General features: G+C 47.5%; 1 protein-coding gene across 1 annotated transcript; it reads right to left on the bottom strand.

The window, feature by feature from the left end:
• Positions 1 to 15,750: 15,750 nt before the first annotated feature.
• On the bottom strand, positions 15,751 to 19,378 carry C1H4orf46 (chromosome 1 C4orf46 homolog). The gene is made up of 2 exons (XM_056561771.1): positions 19,169 to 19,378; positions 15,751 to 16,213 (listed from the first exon to the last, which is right to left on the bottom strand). Exons 1-2 carry the CDS (start codon positions 19,241 to 19,243, stop codon positions 16,058 to 16,060), a joined length of 231 nt encoding a protein of 76 aa, XP_056417746.1. The 5' UTR covers positions 19,244 to 19,378; the 3' UTR covers positions 15,751 to 16,057.
• Positions 19,379 to 19,505: the final 127 nt, after the last annotated feature.

The following is a 19,505-nucleotide window of genomic DNA, read 5'->3' as shown; positions in this document are numbered from 1 at the left end:
CCATTCCTTTTAAATCAAATGGCTCAAAAACTGCTGTGGTAATTTATCAAAAACCTGCCAAGTGGAAACCCAGCCTAATGGCTGTAATATAGGCACAAAAATGTGTCCATATTAGGCCGGTGTGGAACCAGTACTAGACATATAATCGATTCATTATGTGCCTATTTTACTGTTACACTGGGTTGAGGAGTAAAATAAAAGATACCGTACCTGTCAGATCCCCCCCTAAAAAAAACTGTTTTATGTTGCTCAGTACCTCCTCCCAATCATGTACATCTAATTTTTATGTGGCTACGACGTATATTTCTCTCAGAATTACCTTTATTTACTTGCCATCATTGCTCAGTGAGGTTTCTGTCCATGCAGAGAATTGGGGCGTGTCCCTCTCATCTCCTCACTGTGATGACTCCTCCCCCTCCTCTGACTCGCAGAGGACCAGGAGCAAGCACAGCAACTCTGGACCTGCCTGCAGCCCTGTCAATCACTCATGGTGTCCATGACGTGTCAATTACCTCTGGACACTGCAGAACTGTTATGTGTCCCAGAGGCAGGGGGACACCTAGTGGCCACTTTTTTGACAGGCTTTTTCAGTATGAAATACTGAAAATTTTCTGATGAAAGCAATTGCAAAACATTTTTTTTTGCATAGTTTATAACACATCAAAAGTTATTGTATCTGACAGTGCCAATTTAAAGTAGTTATCTGGTGAAAACTTATTGGTTATGTGCCAAGGCTTGGTCCATAGCTCACAGTACTTCTCTGCCAATCACTGACTGAAGCTATGTAAGCTGCAGATGGTACACTCTACAGTTCCAAGAAGCTAAGTTTTAGCGGCTGCAGATGGAATCCTCGGCTAGTGCGAAGTGAGGGAAGTATGTATAAGCTTTTTTTTATTTATTTTATTACCGAGTACATAGCATAATTAACCCCTTAAGGACCGGGGGGGTTTCCGTTTTTGCATTTTTGTTTTTTGCTCCTTGCCTTCAAAAAATCATAACTCTTTGAATTTTGCACCTAATAATCCATATAATTGCTTATTTTTTCCACCACCAATTCTACTTTGTAATGACGTCAGTCATTTTGCCCAAAAATCTACAGTGAAACGGAAAAAAAAATCATTGTGCGACAAAATTGAAAAAAAAAACGCCATTTTGTAACTTTTGGGGGCTTCCGTTTCTACGTAGTACATTTTTTGGTAAAAATGACACCTTATCTTTATTCTGTAGGTCCATACGATTAAAATGATACTCTACTTATATAGGTTTGATTTTGTCGTACTTCTGGAAAAAATCATAACTACATGCAGGAAAATTAATATGTTTAAAATTGTCATCTTCTGACCCCTATAACTTTTTTATTTTTCCATGTATGGGGCGGTATGAGGGCTCATTTTTTGCGCCGTGATCTGAAGTTTTTAACGGTACCATTTTTGCATTGATAGGACTTATTCATTTTTAAATGATATAAAAAGTGACCAAAAATGCACTATTTTGGACTTTGGAATTTTTTTGCGTGCACGCCATTGACCGAGCGGTTTAATTAATGATATATTTTTATAATTCGGACATTTCCGCATGCGGTGATACCATATATGTTTATTTTTATTTACAGTGTTTTTTTTTATGGGAAAAGGGGGGTGATTCAAACTTTTAATAGGTAAGGGGTTAAATGATGTTTATTCACTTTTTTTTTCACTTTTTTTTGCAGTATTATAGCTCCCATAGGGACCTATAACACTGCACACACTGATCTTTATCATTGATCACTGGTTTCTCATAGGAAACCAGTGATCGATGATTCTGCCACATGACTGCTCATGCCTGGATCTCAGGCACTGAGCAGTCATTCGGCGATCGGACAGCAAGGAGGCAGGTAGGGGCCCTCCCGCTGTCCTGTAAGCTGTTCGGGATGCCGCGATTTCGCCACGGCTATCCCGAACAGCCCACTGAGTTAACCGGCAACTTTCACTTTCGCTTTTAGCCGCGCGGCTCAGCTCTGAGCGCGCGGCTAAAGGGTTAATAGCGTGCGGCGCCGTAATCGGCACTGCGCACTATTAGCGGCGGGTCCCGGCTTCACTATGACGCTGGGCCCGCCGTGATATGATGCGGGGTTACCGTGTAACCCTGCGTAATATCACCGGAGCAGGACCAAGGACGTATCAGTACGTCCTTGGTCCTTAAGGGGTTAAAGGTTTTAACCAGATAATGCCATTAATTTGTATAATTTACTCTGGCCTGAAGTTTGAACCCCTGTGTAAACATGTTAAGAAGACTGAGAAGTCCCAATGGACGGTATATTTATTTAGACCCATAAATATGATGAGGAATTGTATCAGAGAGATCTTTATACGTGATGTAATTATTACACTCGTCATGTTTTGTGTGGCTCCTTTTATTTATTTAACATCAACAAGAAGAATTAAAGAAAAATTGCCGCTGTGCTTTGTCCCATTAAGGGTCTGTTTGGCTCCTTTTTTGCGACAAATGGCCCCAAAAATGGGTTGGAGCACAACGGACTCCACTGGGTCACCATCGGGTTTTGACGGAATCCATTGACTTGAATGGAGTCTGTCGGACATCTGGTAGTTTACCGAAGAAAAAAAAATAATGTATGCGCTTTTTTTTTCTCCGCTAAAATTGACAGAATTGCCAACTGAGCTCCATATAGCAGAGCCCGACGACAATGAGAAAGTTGCTTAAGCAAAATCACAGACACTGGCCCAGATTTACCAATCTGTCTGAGGACAAAAACTGTCTGGATGACACATTACAGTCAAAGCTCAGCTTTCATATATTAACAAGCTGAACTGTGATTGGTTGTGAAAGCGGACAGTTTTGACCTTAAACAGACAGATACATCTGTGTCAGTGTGTGCTGTTGGGTTATTTGTGGTCCCTCTTCTCCACCTTTACCTCTGTGGGTTCTCATGGTTTCACTATCGCTTTCAGTATGTCCACTGGTAGTTACTGCTATTTACATATGCTCGTAAGGACAAAAATCCTCTTCTATCCTTATCTGACTAACTAGGGATAGATAAGTATAGGTTTTTCTTCTATTTTCTAGGACCCCAGCAGGATATGAATTTTGGCAAAATGCTGGATAACCACTCTAACAGCAACTCCCTCATATTACAGCATGTCATCATTTTATTTCATATGGATACCATAAGAAAATAGTAGAGTATGGTTCTGTACCAGTCTAAGGGGGAGATTGTGCAGAAAGAAGTTGACCAGTTGCCCATAGCAACCAATCAGATCACTTCTGAAAAATAAAAGAAGCAATTGGTCAACTTTTCCTCAGTACAGCACTTGATGAATCTCCTCATTTGAGTATCATATATATTAGGAATCTTTACATGACAGCATGGATGAGTTCTAAGGTTTATCTTACTTGGTGCATTATAGTCTGGGGTCAAGTCCTGGGAAAAAAAGTGTGGGAACTCATCCAAGATTTCCACGCAATGGCTGGTGCTGCAGGACTCCTGCTAATGGGAATGGTGTTCCTGCTGTGGAAAAAGTGCAGGAACTCTGTACTATAGTACTATATTGTGACTTTTCAATGCGTCTTACCTCATAACATATATTGGGGGAGATTTATCAAAACCTGTGCAGAAGAAAAGTTGCTCAGTTATCCATAGCAACCAATCAGATTGATTGCTATGGGCAACTTTCTCTCTGCACAGGTTTTGATAAATCTCCCCCATAATGCGTAGCATAGTCACACACAGCCAGATGTCTCAAAGATACCTCCAGACTGTCAGCTGTGGTACTGGACATACAACAGGAGCTCGTGACATCATAGCCCCGCCCCCTCAATGCAAGTGTATGGGAGGGGGCATGACTTATAATATCCTGCGCAGGATTTGAAGCTGCAGATTACAATGTAAACAAAATGACTGAAAACAGCTTCAAATCATATGCATTATATATGTGCCCACCCAGTGAGACGCTCCTGCCTGAATGTTCGCTCTGCTCCTTAAAATGATGGAATTTAATGGTTTGGATATGAAATAAAGCTACATTCTTTTCATCTGGAGGGTGCACCGATCTAACTTTTTACTATTGATATATGTGCAGTATACTGTACGTGTGAATGCACCCTAAGGGAAGGGTCACAAGGAGGACTGCAGAGCGAGCTTCCGGCTGCGGCCAGATAGCTTTGTTGTGTCCACTTATAGGGGCAGATTTCCCATTGTAGAAACCCGCCGCTATGAGCGGACACACAGAGCTACCTGGCCAGCTTACTCTCCAGTCCCTCTCGTGACTGCAGTCGGCAGCTTGATATGCGATACAGATGTGCCCCGTGTTTCCTTGTCCCAAATAGATATAAAAGACCTGGACAACAACCCTGTCATAGTGTTTTTGTAATTATTTCATTGATCAGTGGGGGGCACCAGTGGTGGAGTTGCTCACTGAAACTGGGAAGAGAATTTCCAGAGGTTTAAAGATTTATAGACTAGAGATTGAAAAGGTGCCTAAATGGGAATGCTGGAGGCTGGGAAAGGTTCTAGATAACAACCCATTTGGTCTATAAGCAAACCAACTTTGATATGAGAATTTTAAAGAGAAGATAGGATTTAAAGGGGTTTTCTTGCCAGGACAAGTTGTTTGTTTGGCTGTTAGACATTTGACCATCAGCTAATACTAGAGAGGGGCGCTGACAGTACTTTTTCCCCTGCAAGAACAGCAAAATGTGGGCAGGAATGCGGCAGCCAATTAGCACACAAGTATTCCGGCAAGCTAATGCAATGATTGGCTGCCACATGTGGCCACCGACAAATCTCTCTTTGGAGTTGTGTATCAAACATATCACTTATACTTGTAAACTGGTCATATGTAAGAGCCTGTATCTAGTGTCAGTTCTTAACAAGATACTAAAGTGTACAATGCTTTAACTTGCCATGTTTCATTGGTAATCTATTTCTATAAAAACGACTAGTTATATTATCTGCATGTTTCACTGGTTCGGAAGTTATAGTGGACATCATAAGGTTAATTGTTCCCTCTAAAGACTGTTTTAGATTACAGGACGAGCTGTTAGTTTTACATTTTAACAGACATAGGACAGCAGAATTACAATCTTACACATGATGGGGAATCCTGTGCTTGCTTTCCAATGAGATGTGAATTGTAAATGTTGGGTCTTATTTATCAAACCTGGTCAGAATTTGGGAAACTAAGACACTGGACCAGATTTATCAAACTTTGCAAGAGAAAAAAAAATGGAGTGATTTTCCCACAGCAACCAATCACAGCTCAGGTTTCACTTTACCAGAGCTTGTTAGCTGAGCTGTGATTGGTTGCTGTGGGAAAAATCTTAATTTTTTCTCTCACATGGTTTGATAAATCTGGGCTACTGTTATGTTTAGTTGCAAGAAAAGGCAAGCAAACCCTGTGGAATTACCTTGATTTTGGCTCTGATAAATAAAAAATTATGTAAATCACAATTCAGAAACTAAAAACTAAATGATTAAAACACAAACAGTTGGACCATTCAAGTCTTTAATTGAGCACAGTGCGTAAACATCCACAGTGCAGGGAAAAAGGTAAGTTAACTTTTTTAATGACTTCAAGAGCTTATTAGCAAAAAATGGTGATGTCGATACTGGAAGTTTAAGGGACTTGAACCTCCTGCCCAGAAAATAAAGGCAAATAAAATGTGGTTACTGACAGAGAAGTTCTTCTCAAGAAAGAATGGTACAAACAACTTCAGGGGTGTGGAAATTTGAAAAAAAACTACTTGTCCAAGGGACTAAAGCGGAACACAATCTACTTGTCCCTCAAGAAAATCCACTTGTCCTGATAGATGAAATAATTTCAACCAAAATAGTACGATCCCCCCACCCCACTAGACCACCAGGGATGGATAGAAGATCCCTTTAGACACTGCTGTCAACTTAGACAGTGGTGATCTAATGGTTTAATAGCGGCCACAGTGATCGCAGCATGCCAGGATATTAGCGGCGGGAGAGCTTTAGCTAGCTCCTTTTACACCCAAGGCAAGCCCCCCCATCTGACCCCTATAACGCCAATTTTTCCATATACAGGGATGTATGAGGGTAATCTTATGTGTCGGGATCTGTAGTTTTTATCGGAACCATTTATTATCAGAAGTTTTATTAGGAAAGGGGCTTATTCTCATATATACGCACTTTTTAAAATATTTTAATCACTATTTTTCAGTCCTCATAGGGACCTATACACAGAGTCTTTTGATTGGATAACAGTAAACGCCGCTGTGTTACGGGGCGGGGGGGGGGGGGGGGAAGGGGGGTGTTCTGCTTCTCCAGTTCATGTGCTGCATTTTATTTACTCTAATTTATGTGTCAGAAAATGCTGGAAGTTGCATTTAGTTAGTAGATAACTACAACTCCAACCATGCCCTGATACAGCCTATGGTTGTGTGGGTGTTGCAGCATGTTGCACTGTATAGTACAGTTAAGGTTATTGTGTAACATGCTGGAAGTTGTAGTTTTGGTTTGTGTCAGCTGCAGAGCCATAGGCTATGTCAAGGAATACTGGGAATTGCAATTAGTAACTACAACACCCAGCATCCCCTGATGCAGCCTATAGCTCTGAAGCTGACCCGAACCAAAACTACAACTCCCAGCATGTTACATTTTATAGTTCTACAGTTCAGGTTATGGTGCAACATGCTGGAAGTGGTAGTTTTGGTTCGGGCGTGTTTGTGTGCATCCGTGGGGCTCTTGGTTGGCGGGTGAGTATGAAGGGGGCGGGATTCTGGGGGTGCAATTTAGTGCGGGTGACCAGAAGCCACTAAAAATAAAAATAAAAAATTAGATAGCACAACTGGCAGCAGCACTTGTCAGTCCGTCCCTGTACAAAACATACATACACTGGCCACTGCCCCCTATATTATACAGTATATACATACATCATACATAGACACATCATACATACATACACCGGCCACTGCACCCTATATTATACAGTATATACATACATCATACATAGACACATCATACATACATACACCGGCCACTGCCCCCTATATTATACAGTATATACATACATCATACATAGACACATCATACATACATACACCGGCCACTGCCCCCTATATTATACAGTATATACGTACATCATACATAGACACATCATACATACATACACTGGCCACTGCCCCCTATATTATACAGTATAAACATACATAGACACATCATACATACATATATACACCGCCCACTGCCCCCTATTTTATACAGTATACACATACATAGACACATCATACATACATACACCAGCCACTGCCCCCATATTATACATAACACACACACATCATACATAGACACATCATACATATACATACACCGGCCACTGCCCCCTATATTATACATTACATACATACATAGACACATCATGCATACACCCGCCGCTGGTTCCCCTTCATACATTACATACACACATACACAGACATCATACACATATCACACATACACCATACATATGCACACATCATACATACACCCGCTGCTGATACACCCCCCCTGTCAGGCCCAAGGCCTGATTATGGAAACATACCTGTGTTTTATTATTGCATCTGTGTATAAACTAAGACCTGGGGGGTGAGGGGTCATTCAGACCGTTTATACTGTGTCTTTTGTGTATTGCAGTTTATTGAGGGGGCCTGGCTGGTTGTTTGTTTGAAGTCAGGAGTTTCTTTGAAGCGGCAGGATGGGAGATAACAGATGCCCCTTGGTGGGATCAGAGGGGAGGGGGAGTGGAGCTTCCCTACAAAAAACAAGCAGATATGATATTTAAACAATGCTAGACTCAAAGTTGGTTGTTAAGATCTGTGCCCCAAGCTGACAAGACCCTCCTAAGAACAGCTGGAGACCCACTCTCGTGGACTGCTATAATATCATGCTGTAAGAACTTTTACAGTTTTACAGTTTGCTTTCTGAACTTTGCTAAACTCTTTTATATATTTTTGTAACTGTATGTCATTTGTTTCTGTATTTTTATATAGTCAGCACTGTGATACCTTTTATCAGATTAAAGGTTTAATTAATCAGCTCTGGTCTTTGATCTCTAAATATATGAGCTCACCTTTCTGAAGGCAGCTCTGGTGGAAACACGTTTATCTAAGGGTTAATTTGGTGACTTGCTGGGACTAGTAGTGGATACCCAGAGGTCAGGCGGCTTTAACCCTTGCACCATCACACTCTCTCTAGCATCTTGGCTGGACCGATAGGGTGTGATCGTGACACCCCCTAATTATACATTACATACACATACAACCACCCTTCCCGCCGCCTGTATGCTCGGCCTCCTCACCTGAGCTTCACACTCACTTGCTTCTACATTACACAAGAAGCAGGGGGAGAGCGAGGATGAACACAGCTCCGTACACAGCTCCATCCCCCTCCCCCTGATTTGTCTCCACAAGACCTCATCTACCACGGAGTGGCTGCAAGTTTGCACGGGGAAAACACAGAGCGGGGGGGGGAGGGGAGAGAGGATGTCTGTGCACAGCTCCTGACCACCATAATGACTGTTGTGTGTGACGAGGACCGACTGCACTGCACGGGGCTGAGGATTTCTGTGTGTGAGGAGGACAGACTGCACTGCACGGGGCTGAGGATTTCTGTGTGTGAGGAGGACAGACTGCACGGGGCTGAGGATTTCTGTGTGTGAGGAGGACAGACTGCACTGCACAGGGGCTGAGGATTTCTGTGTGTGAGGAGGACAGACTGCACTGCACGGGGCTGAGGATTTGTGTGTGTGAGGAGGACAGACTGCACTGCACAGGGCTGAGGATTTCTGTGTGTGAGGAGGACAGACTGCAGTGCACGGGGCTGAGGATTTCTGTGTGTGAGGAGGACAGACTGCACTGCACGGGGCTGAGGATTTCTGTGTGTGAGGAGGACAGACTGCACTGCACGGGGCTGAGGATTTCTGTGTGTGAGGAGGACAGACTGCACTGCACGGGGCTGAGGATTTCTGTGTGTGAGGAGGACAGACTGCACTGCACGGGGCTGAGGATTTCTGTGTGTGAGGAGGACAGACTGCACGGGGCTGAGGATTTCTGTGTGTGAGGAGGACAGACTGCACTGCACAGGGGCTGAGGATTTCTGTGTGTGAGGAGGACAGACTGCACTGCACGGGGCTGAGGATTTGTGTGTGTGAGGAGGACAGACTGCACTGCACAGGGCTGAGGATTTCTGTGTGTGAGGAGGACAGACTGCAGTGCACGGGGCTGAGGATTTCTGTGTGTGAGGAGGACAGACTGCACTGCACGGGGCTGAGGATTTCTGTGTGTGAGGAGGACAGACTGCACTGCACGGGGCTGAGGATTTCTGTGTGTGAGGAGGACAGACTGCACTGCACGGGGCTGAGGATTTCTGTGTGTGAGGAGGACAGACTGCACTGCACGGGGCTGAGGATTTCTGTGTGTGAGGAGGATAGACTGCACTGCACGGGGCTGAGGATTTCTGTGTGTGAGGAGGACAGACTGCACTGCACGGGGCTGAGGATTTCTGTGTGTGAGGAGGACAGACTGCACTGCACGGGGCTGAGGATTTCTGTGTGTGAGGAGGACAGACTGCACGGGGCTGAGGATTTCTGTGTGTGAGGAGGACAGACTGCACTGCACGGGGCTGAGGATTTCTGTGTGTGAGGAGGACAGACTGCACTGCACGGGGCTGAGGATTTCTGTGTGTGAGGAGGACAGACTGCACTGCACGGGGCTGAGGATTTCTGTGTGTGAGGAGGATAGACTGCACTGCACGGGGCTGAGGATTTCTGTGTGTGAGGAGGACAGACTGCACTGCACGGGGCTGAGGATTTCTGTGTGTGAGGAGGACAGACTGCACTGCACGGGGCTGAGGATTTCTGTGTGTGAGGAGGACAGACTGCACTGCACGGGGCTGAGGATATCTGTGTGTGAGGAGGACAGACTGCACTGCATGGGGCTGAGGATATCTGTGTGTGAGGAGGACAGACTATACTGCACGGGGCTGAGGATTTCTGTGTGTGAGGAGTATAGACTGCACTGCACGGGGCTGAGGATTTCTGTGTGTGAGGAGGACAGACTGCACTGCACGGGGCTGAGGATTTCTGTGTGTGAGGAAGACAGACTGCACTGCACGGGGCTGAGGATTTCTGTGTGTGAGGAGGACAGACTGCACTGCACGGGGCTGAGGATTTCTGTGTGTGAGGAGGACAGACTGCACTGCACGGGGCTGAGGATTTCTGTGTGTGTGAGGACAGACTGCACTGCACGGGGCTGAGGATTTCTGTGTGTGAGGAGGACAGACTGCACGGGGCTGAGGATTTCTGTGTGTGTGAGGAGGACAGACTGCACTGCACGGGGCTGAGGATTTCTGTGTGTGAGGAGGACAGACTGCACGGGGCTGAGGATTTCTGTGTGTGAGGAGGACAGACTGCACGGGGCTGAGGATTTCTGTGTGTGAGGAGGACAGACTGCACTGCATGGGGCTGAGGATTTCTGTGTGTGAGGAGGACAGACTGCACTGCACGGGGCTGAGGATTTATGTGTGTGAGGAGGACAGACTGCACTGCACAGGGCTGAGGATTTATGTGTGTGAGGAGGACAGACTGCACGGGGCTGAGGATTTCTGTGTGTGAGGAGGACAGACTGCACTGCACGGGGAGGATTTCTGTGTATGAGGAGGACAGACTGCACTGCACGGGGCTAAGGATTTCTGTGTGTGAGGAGGACAGACTGCACTGCACGGGGCTGAGGATTTCTGTGTGTGAGGAGGACAGACTGCACTGCACGGGGCTGGGGATTTCTGTGTATGAGGAGGACAGACTGCACTGCACGGGGCTGAGGATTTCTGTGTGTGAGGAGGACAGACTGCACAGCACGGGGCTGAGGATTTCTGTGTGTGAGGAGGACAGACTGCACGGGGCTGAGGATTTCTGTGTGTGAGGAGGACAGACTGCACTGCACGGGGCTGAGGATTTCTGTGTGTGAGGAGGACAGACTCTGTGTGTGAGGAGGACAGACTGCACTGCACGGGGCTGAGGATTTCTGTGTGTGAGGAGGACAGACTGCACTGCACGGGGCTGAGGATTTCTGTGTGTGAGGAGGACAGACTGTACTGCACGAGGCTGAGGATTTCTGTGTGTGAGGAGGACAGACTGCACTGCACGGGGCTGAGGATTTCTGTGTGTGAGGAGGACAGACTGCACTGCACGGGGCTGAGGATTTGTGTGTGTGAGGAGGACAGACTGCACTGCACGGGGCTGAGGATTTGTGTGTGTGAGGAGGACAGACTGCACTGCACGGGGCTGAGGATTTCTGTGTGTGAGGAGGACAGACTGCACTGCACGGGGCTGAGGATTTCTGTGTGTGAGGAGGACAGACTGCACTGCACGGGGCTGAGGATTTGTGTGTGTGAGGAGGACAGACTGCACTGCACGGGGCTGAGGATTTGTGTGTGTGAGGAGGACAGACTGCACTGCACGGGGCTGAGGATTTGTGTGTGTGAGGAGGACAGACTGCACTGCACGGGGCTGAGGATTTGTGTGTGTGAGGAGGACAGACTGCACTGCACGGGGCTGAGGATTTCTGTGTGTGAGGAGGACAGACTGCACGGGGCTGAGGATTTCTGTGTGTGAGGAGGACAGACTGCACTGCACAGGGGCTGAGGATTTCTGTGTGTGAGGAGGACAGACTGCACTGCACGGGGCTGAGGATTTGTGTGTGTGAGGAGGACAGACTGCACTGCACAGGGCTGAGGATTTCTGTGTGTGAGGAGGACAGACTGCACTGCACGGGGCTGAGGATTTCTGTGTGTGAGGAGGACAGACTGCACTGCACGGGGCTGAGGATTTCTGTGTGTGAGGAGGACAGACTGCACGGGGCTGAGGATTTCTGTGCGTGAGGAGGACAGACTGCACTGCACAGGGGCTGAGGATTTCTGTGTGTGAGGAGGACAGACTGCACTGCACGGGGCTGAGGATTTCTGTGTGAGGAGGACAGACTGCACGGGGCTGAGGATTTCTGTGTGTGAGGAGGACAGACTGCACTGCACAGGGGCTGAGGATTTCTGTATGTGAGGAGGACAGACTGCACTGCACGGGGCTGAGGATTTCTGTGTGTGAGGAGGACAGACTGCACTGCACGGGGAGGATTTCTGTGTGTGAGCAGGACAGACTGCACTGCACGGGGCTGAGGATTTCTGTGTGTGAGGAGACACAGACTGCACTGCACAGGGCTGAGGATTTCTGTGTGTGAGGAGGACAGACTGCACTGCACGGGGCTGAGGATTTCTGTGTGTGATGAGGACAGACTGCACTGCACGGGGCTGAGGATTTCTGTGTGTGAGGAGGACAGACTGCACTGCACGGGGCTGAGGATTTCTGTGTGTGAGGAGGACAGACTGCACTGCACGGGGCTGAGGATTTCTGTGTGTGAGGAGGACAGACTGCACTGCACGGGGCTGAGGATTTCTGTGTGTGAGGAGGACAGACTGCACTGCAAGGGGCTGAGGATTTCTGTGTGTGAGGAGGACAGACTGCACTGCAAGGGGCTGAGGATTTCTGTGTGTGAGGAGGACAGACTGCAGTGCAAGGGGCTGAGGATTTCTGTGTGTGAGGAGGACAGACTGCAGTGCACGGGGCTGAGGATTTCTGTGTGTGAGGAGGATAGACTGCACTGCACGGGGCTGAGGATTTCTGTGTGTGAGGAGGACAGACTGCACTGCAAGGGGCTGAGGATTTCTGTGTGTGAGGAGGACAGACTGCACTGCACGGGGCTGAGGATTTCTGTGTGTGAGGAGGACAGACTGCACTGCACGGGGCTGAGGATTTCTGTGTGTGAGGAGGACAGACTGCACTGCACGGGGAGGATTTCTGTGTGTGAGGAGGACAGACTGCACTGCACGGGGCTGAGGATTTCTGTGTGTGAGGAGGACAGACTGCACTGCACGGGGCTGAGGATTTCTGTGTGTGAGGAGGACAGACTGGGGCACGGGGTGGGTTCTCTGAGCAGCGGCCCCTGGCTACTGAAATCAGCTGGGGGCCGCCGCCGCCCCCTCCATACACCCTGAGCGCGGGTGTGAGGTGAGATTTCCGAAGTCGGTCCGGCCCTGCTAGCCCCATACAGGGCTAAATCTATGAAAAATTCACCTGCCCGGCGCCCAAAACTACTTGTCCCGGGCGTCGGGCGATAGGATTCCCACATCCCTGAACTTTTAGAAGACCACAGCAGAGGTGTTAGAGACTCAGGAAGTTGAATCTGTGCGCACATAAATTCACGATTAAGCACAATCTACAAGCAGAGAAAATACAGTCCTGTTACTCTCCATAGATCATGCCAACACAGCACAAATGGCTATCCTGAATGAGGTGAGAAAGAAAAGTGACAGCAAAAGACCTACCGAAGACTCTACAAACTGCCAAAGCCTACTTTAATGTGCCTATTAGAAACACAAGAATTGTGTTCATGAAAGAACAGCATGAAGAAGCTGCGGTTTTATAAAAAAATAAAAAGAAAAAAGAAAAGGGGTTGTCCAGTGAAACACAATCTAGTGAACTGGACCCTGGCTTCATGCTACAGGTGGCATGCGCTCCATTTCTTTCTTTGGGTGCTCTGGAGGTGCCCGAGTACAGCACTCCGGTCTCTTCGACACTCCCATAGAAATGAATGGAGCATGTGCCGTCTGCAAGTGCTCCTTACAGAGAGCCGGGTCCCATTGAGGAGATCATGGGGGGTCCCAGCTGTAGGACCCCTGCGATCAGACTCTTATCCCCTATCCTGTGGATAGGGGATAATTTGCCTTTTACTGGACAATCCCTCAAATACAAATGTACAATTCTATAGACTTCTAAAAATAAAAGCTGAGCTGTGATTGGTTCCAGTGGGCAAAGCAAAAACAGACACATTTTTGTTTCATGCAGGTTGATAAACCTGGGCCAATGTATGGTGTGAAAATAATGCTGCCCACCAAAACGTAATCTTAGCTGTGGAACATAGTGGAGAAGGCATCATGCTTTGTGGCTGCTTTGCTTTCTCAAGGCCTGGGTGACTTGCAATCATCAAGGTATCATGTCTATGAAAACATAATACAGTCCTCACGCAGAAGAAATGTTGGGTCTCTTTCGCCATGGTCTAAAAAATAGGTTGGGGCCGAGCTGTGCAAACCTTTCCATGGCATTAGTTTTCACTCGTTCTTAAATAAAACAACCAACATCTGTCCTTGAGATAAAGTCTGTTCATAATATGTATATGGGCGACTAATGACTGTCCATTGATGGCAGATGGCTAGGAAAAGAGGAATTGGGATGTTGATATATAACATATCCAACACTTTGGGGGAGATTTATCAAAACCTGCCCAGAGGAAATGTTGCTGAGTTGCCCATAGCAACCAATCAGATCGCTACTTTCATTTTTAACAAGGCCTCTGCGAAATGAAAGAAGCAATCTGATTGGTTGCTATGGGCAACTCAGAAACTTTTCCTCTGGACAGGTTTTGATAAATCTTACCCTTTGTTCCTACAGGACCGACCTGGCAGCAGCTTTTTCCTTTCTCTCTATTGAAATAAACTTGTATAATCAGCTATGTCACATATCTATATCAAGTGTGTGGCTGTCTCAATGGGACTCTCTCTCTCTCTTTCCCCCCCCCCCCCCCACACACACACCAATTACAGTACTACTAGTACTATTTAATGGGTATGTTTAGGATATTTGATTAATCCAATAAAAGCATCTGATAGAAAAAAAAAAGCTTCCCTACTGTATTGTTTCCATACTCCTAGTACAGTGACCCCCCCCCCCGACCTACGATGGCCCCGACATACGATCATTTCAACATACGATAGTCTCTCAGAGGCCATCGCATGTTGAAGGCAGCAGCAACATACGATGCTTTTGTATGTCGGGGCCATCGCATTAACAGCTATCCGGCAGCGCAGACTGCTTCAGCTGCTGCCGGATAGCCGTTTACGGTGCCCCGTGAGCTCCGGTGATGTCTCTTCCCTGTCCTCAGGGCTCCGGCGCATCCTCTTCGGGATCCCTGCATCGTCGTCATCACGGCCCTGCGCACGCCGTCCCGTCATCCAATAGGAGCAGCGTGCGTAGCGACGTGATGGCGGCGATGGAGAGCGAGGATGCCGGGGAAGCAGAGGCCTTGCCGGAGCGTCGGGGACACGGCGACAGTGATGAAAGGCGACATCCAGGGCAGCGGTGAGGGTCCGGAGTGGCGGGGACACATATAGTATAACCTCTAATACCAGTGGTCTTCAACCTGCGGACCTCCAGATGTTGCAAAACTACAACTCCCAGCATGCCCGGACAGCCAACGGCTGTGGTCTTCAACTCCCAGCATGCCCGGACAGCCAACGGCTGTGGTCTTCAACTCCCAGCATGCCCGGACAGCCAACGGCTGTCCGGGCATGCTGGGTGTTGTAGTTTTGCAACATCTGGAGGTCCGCAGGTTGAAGACCACTGTCCAATACTTTACATTGCACAGATCCCTCAACATACGATGGTTTCAACAAACGATGGTCCATTTGGAATGGATTATCATCGTATGTTGAGGGACCACTGTACTTTTGAGGTGTGCTTTGTCTTACACCAAACAGGTTTCCTTATGGACACAGTGTTTCGCCTTTCCATCTAGAAACAGCTAATTATTTCCTTACATGTGATGACTGATATTAGGGGTTGAGGTCTCGTTTTTATAGCCAATATCCATCCACAGTTTTGTCTATGCAGTCCAAATTGTGTATATAAAAAATTTAAAAAAATTAAATTAATGTAGAAAATTATTTATTTTAAGCTTGGTAGTTAATACTGTTTTACACAATGGAACATTTAGCCAACAAGCACCGTGACCACTGACAACTTTTCTAAAAATGTAACAAAAGAAATAGCATCAACATGAAGCAACACTTAAAGTGCATTGTGCTCTGGAAGAATAGCAGTCATCCAAATAGTAGCAATATATATATATATTTTTAATTAGAACCAGACAGAAAACGTGTTTCTAGCAGATGAAAGATATATTTATTTGTGTAGCTGAGCTGCATGTCCTTGGACCCACCACAGTCAGTAGAAGGCTATGTATTGGGCTGCAATGACTGATATCCTTCCTTCAAAAGGTCTCTCCAAGCTTTCAGAAAGCGAGCATTCTCTTTGCATTTGGCAGCAAGTTCTTCAACTTGGGATGATACGGCAGTCGTTGCTTCAAGTAACTTTGTCAGTGAGAAGGCCGCCTGCAAAATAACACAAGTTGTCATTTCAATTAGATATGAGCGAATTTATAGTAAATTCGATTCGTCACAAACTTCTCGGCTCGGCAGTTGCTGACTTTTCCTGCATAAATTAGTTCAGCTTTCAGGTGCTTCGGTGGGCTGGAAAAAGTGGATACAGTCCTAGGACACTCTCTCCAAGGAATGTATCCACCTTTTCCAGCCCACCGGAGCACCTGAAGGCTGAACTAATTTATGCAGGAAAAGTCAGCAACTGCCGAACCGAGAAGTTCGTGACGAATCGAATTTACTGTAAATTCGCTCATCTCTAATTTCAATTCCAATTCATACACCACAGGCTAGGGCTGCACGATATGGGGAAAATGTGTGATTGCGATTATGAGCCGAAATATTGAGATTTTGATATGCGATGTGATATAATAAATAAATTGTGAAATCCCCCCATTTCACATCTATCCACCTATTTTATGCCCACTGCCCATTTCACATTCTTCTCCCATGGTCACATTCTCCCTCCCACCCCCCTGTCACAATCTTCCCCCATGTCACATTCTCCCCCAGCCATATTCTCTCCCATGTCACAATCTTCCCCCATGTCACAATCTCTCTCCCCCAGCCATATTCTCTCCCATGTCACATTCTCCCCCCCGTCACAATCTTCCCCCATGTCATATTCACCCCCCGTCACATTACACCACCCCCCGCCACATTCTCCCCCAGTCACTCCCCCCCCCCCCCCCCCCCCCCGTCACAATCATCTCAAGAGACAGGCCGGCATCTGCAGGGACTGGGAGTAGGTGAGCAGAAGGTTTTATTTTTCTCCCTGTGCCCTTTTACTTAGCTCAGTGTTTTTCTACCAGGGTGCCTCCAGCTGTTGTGAAACTACAACTACCAGCATGCCCGGACAGCCATTGGCACCCTGGTTGGGAAACATTGACTTTTAGTATTTAAATTTGTTTTTACCTACTGTGGCCGGCCCCTACCTGCAGCAGCACACGGGAGCCGGCCCAAGCAGATAATTGCAAGTTTTCCCAGGGGGCCATATGGCAAAAAGCAAAAATCGCAATTCGACTGCTTTTGCGATATATATAGTGCAGCCCTAGCACAGGCCATGAACACTGTATGTGGCTCTGAGATAAAGGGATTTTACTATTAGGTTGATTATCTGTACTTTTCCCTGAATGTTATTGTAAAAACCCTCCTGTACATGTATCACAGCACCCACGGGCCCCCCCCCCCCCCAGCACCCACGGGCCCCCCCGCGCCCAGCACCCACAGGCCCCCCCCCCCCGCGCCCAGCACCCACAGGCCCCCCCCCCCCGCGCCCAGCACCCACAGGCCCCCCCCACCGCGCCCAGCACCCACAGGCCCCCCCCCCACCGCGCCCAGCACCCACAGGCCCCCCCCTGCGCCCAGCACCCACAGGCCCCCCCCACCGCGCCCAGCACCCACAGGCCCCCCCCACCGCGCCCAGCACCCACAGGCCCCCCCCTGCGCCCAGCACCCACAGGCCCCCCCCTGCGCCCAGCACCCACAGGCCCTCAACTGTTCAGGTAAGGAATCTAATCTGTGTGGTTCCAACATCCAGCGCCCCCCATTCCATCAGTTGTACGGCAGAACCACTGCACCCATATGTACATAGTGGGGGAGATTTATCAAAACCTGTGCAGAGGAAGAGTGGTGCAGTTGCCCATAGCAACCAATCAGATTGCTTCTTTCATTTTCCACAGGCCTCTAAAGAGGCCTGTGGAAAATGAAAGAAGCAATCTGATTGGTTGCTATGGGCAACTGCACCACTCTTCCTCTGCACAGGTTTTGATAACTCTCCCCCATTGAGTGGAGCTGGAAGCAGACGCTTTATTCTCAGTATAGTGGTTGTGTTTGTTTACTGCAGCTCTGCTCCCATTTACTTCATTGAGAGATGATGTGCAGTATGTAGCAGTGCTCATGGCTGCGTACTGTGCACATCGGGGTGCAGCGGCTCTGTTGTAGAGCTGATGGGGGACGTGCTGGGTGTCAGACCCACATACATCCGATACCTCTCCTGAAATAGGCCGCTAGAAAATCCCTTTAACTTTGTCTAAGAAATACAACACCAAAACATAATGTAGAGACTGCTGAAGAATCCTGAAGAGACTGCAAGAGTAAGGCTAGGTTCACACTGCGGAATCTCCAGATGGAAAATTTCTGCCCGGAGATTCCGAGTGAATCAGTCGGTGCTAGGACCACGCGGACATTGCAGTCTCCGGTAGACTGCAATGTGTTCCGCAAGGATATCCGCCTGAAGAATGCGCAATGACATTCTTCAGGCGGATATTTTAAAGCGGATTTTCCGTTAAATTCCGCTTCCAAAACTCTGAAGTGTGAATTTGTGAACGGAAAACCCATTCACTAGGCTTGTGCATTTTAGCAAGCAGAATCTCTGCCGGCAATTTCAAAGTGGAATCGCAGGCAGAAATTCCGTAGTGTGAACCTAGCCGTAGCCGGATACATTACAAAACAATTCCAGCAGGAAAAAGGCGCCAATGTGTCTAGTATCTTACCGGAGAAAATGTCAAAGAAAAACTGGAGAGATTTCCCCCCAGGCCTAAGGCTCTGTTCACATGTTCAGGTTTTTATTTGCCGTAATTCAGCAGAAAGTCAGAGAAAAGACTGATATTTCTTCTTGTCAGATCTATACCAGGCTTTGTATTACTAAACAATCGCAATAAAAAACATGAAGGTGTGAACACTGCTGATGCGGCTTCTTAGACGCTGTTCCTGCACCTCTGGCAGTAGGTTTACGCATCGTGGGCAGCAGGTTCTATTAAAATCAATGAAGACCTAGCCCCTGCTGCAGCGTTACCCACCAAAACTGCAACCCCCATCATGCCCGGACAGCCTTTGGGTGGGCGTCATGATCTTTCAACAGCTGGAGGCACACTGCTTGGAAACCACTGCAATTCCCGCCATGCTTACATCGTCTATTTGTAGCTCCACTTCTTCCAGCATCTCCTGCTGGTCCCCCCGCGCCCCCTGCACCGGATGAGCCATGGCCCGGGATCGGGATCGGTGTGAACGTTGGCGATTGGCAAAACTACTAGGACTTCAAACCAGGCGCGAAACAGACAGCGCTCTTCTGCTGCAGCCAATCACAGGGCTGGATTTTCTCAGCCAATAGGAGTAGTTTTCTCGTGGTATTTTTTTTTTTCTGAACTAACTTTTTATTATACTAATAAAAACAATTCACAAACTAAAAAGGAACCGACGATCGGCTCCGACCTCATAGCCTTTTGCTGTTTTCCCCTAGTAATGA

The sequence above is a fragment of the Hyla sarda genome, chromosome 1 (assembly GCF_029499605.1).
Source record: "Hyla sarda isolate aHylSar1 chromosome 1, aHylSar1.hap1, whole genome shotgun sequence".
NCBI lineage: Eukaryota > Metazoa > Chordata > Amphibia > Anura > Hylidae > Hyla > Hyla sarda.
The sequence above is the reverse complement of the archived record's forward strand: the minus strand, read 5'-3'. Positions and strand labels throughout refer to the sequence as shown.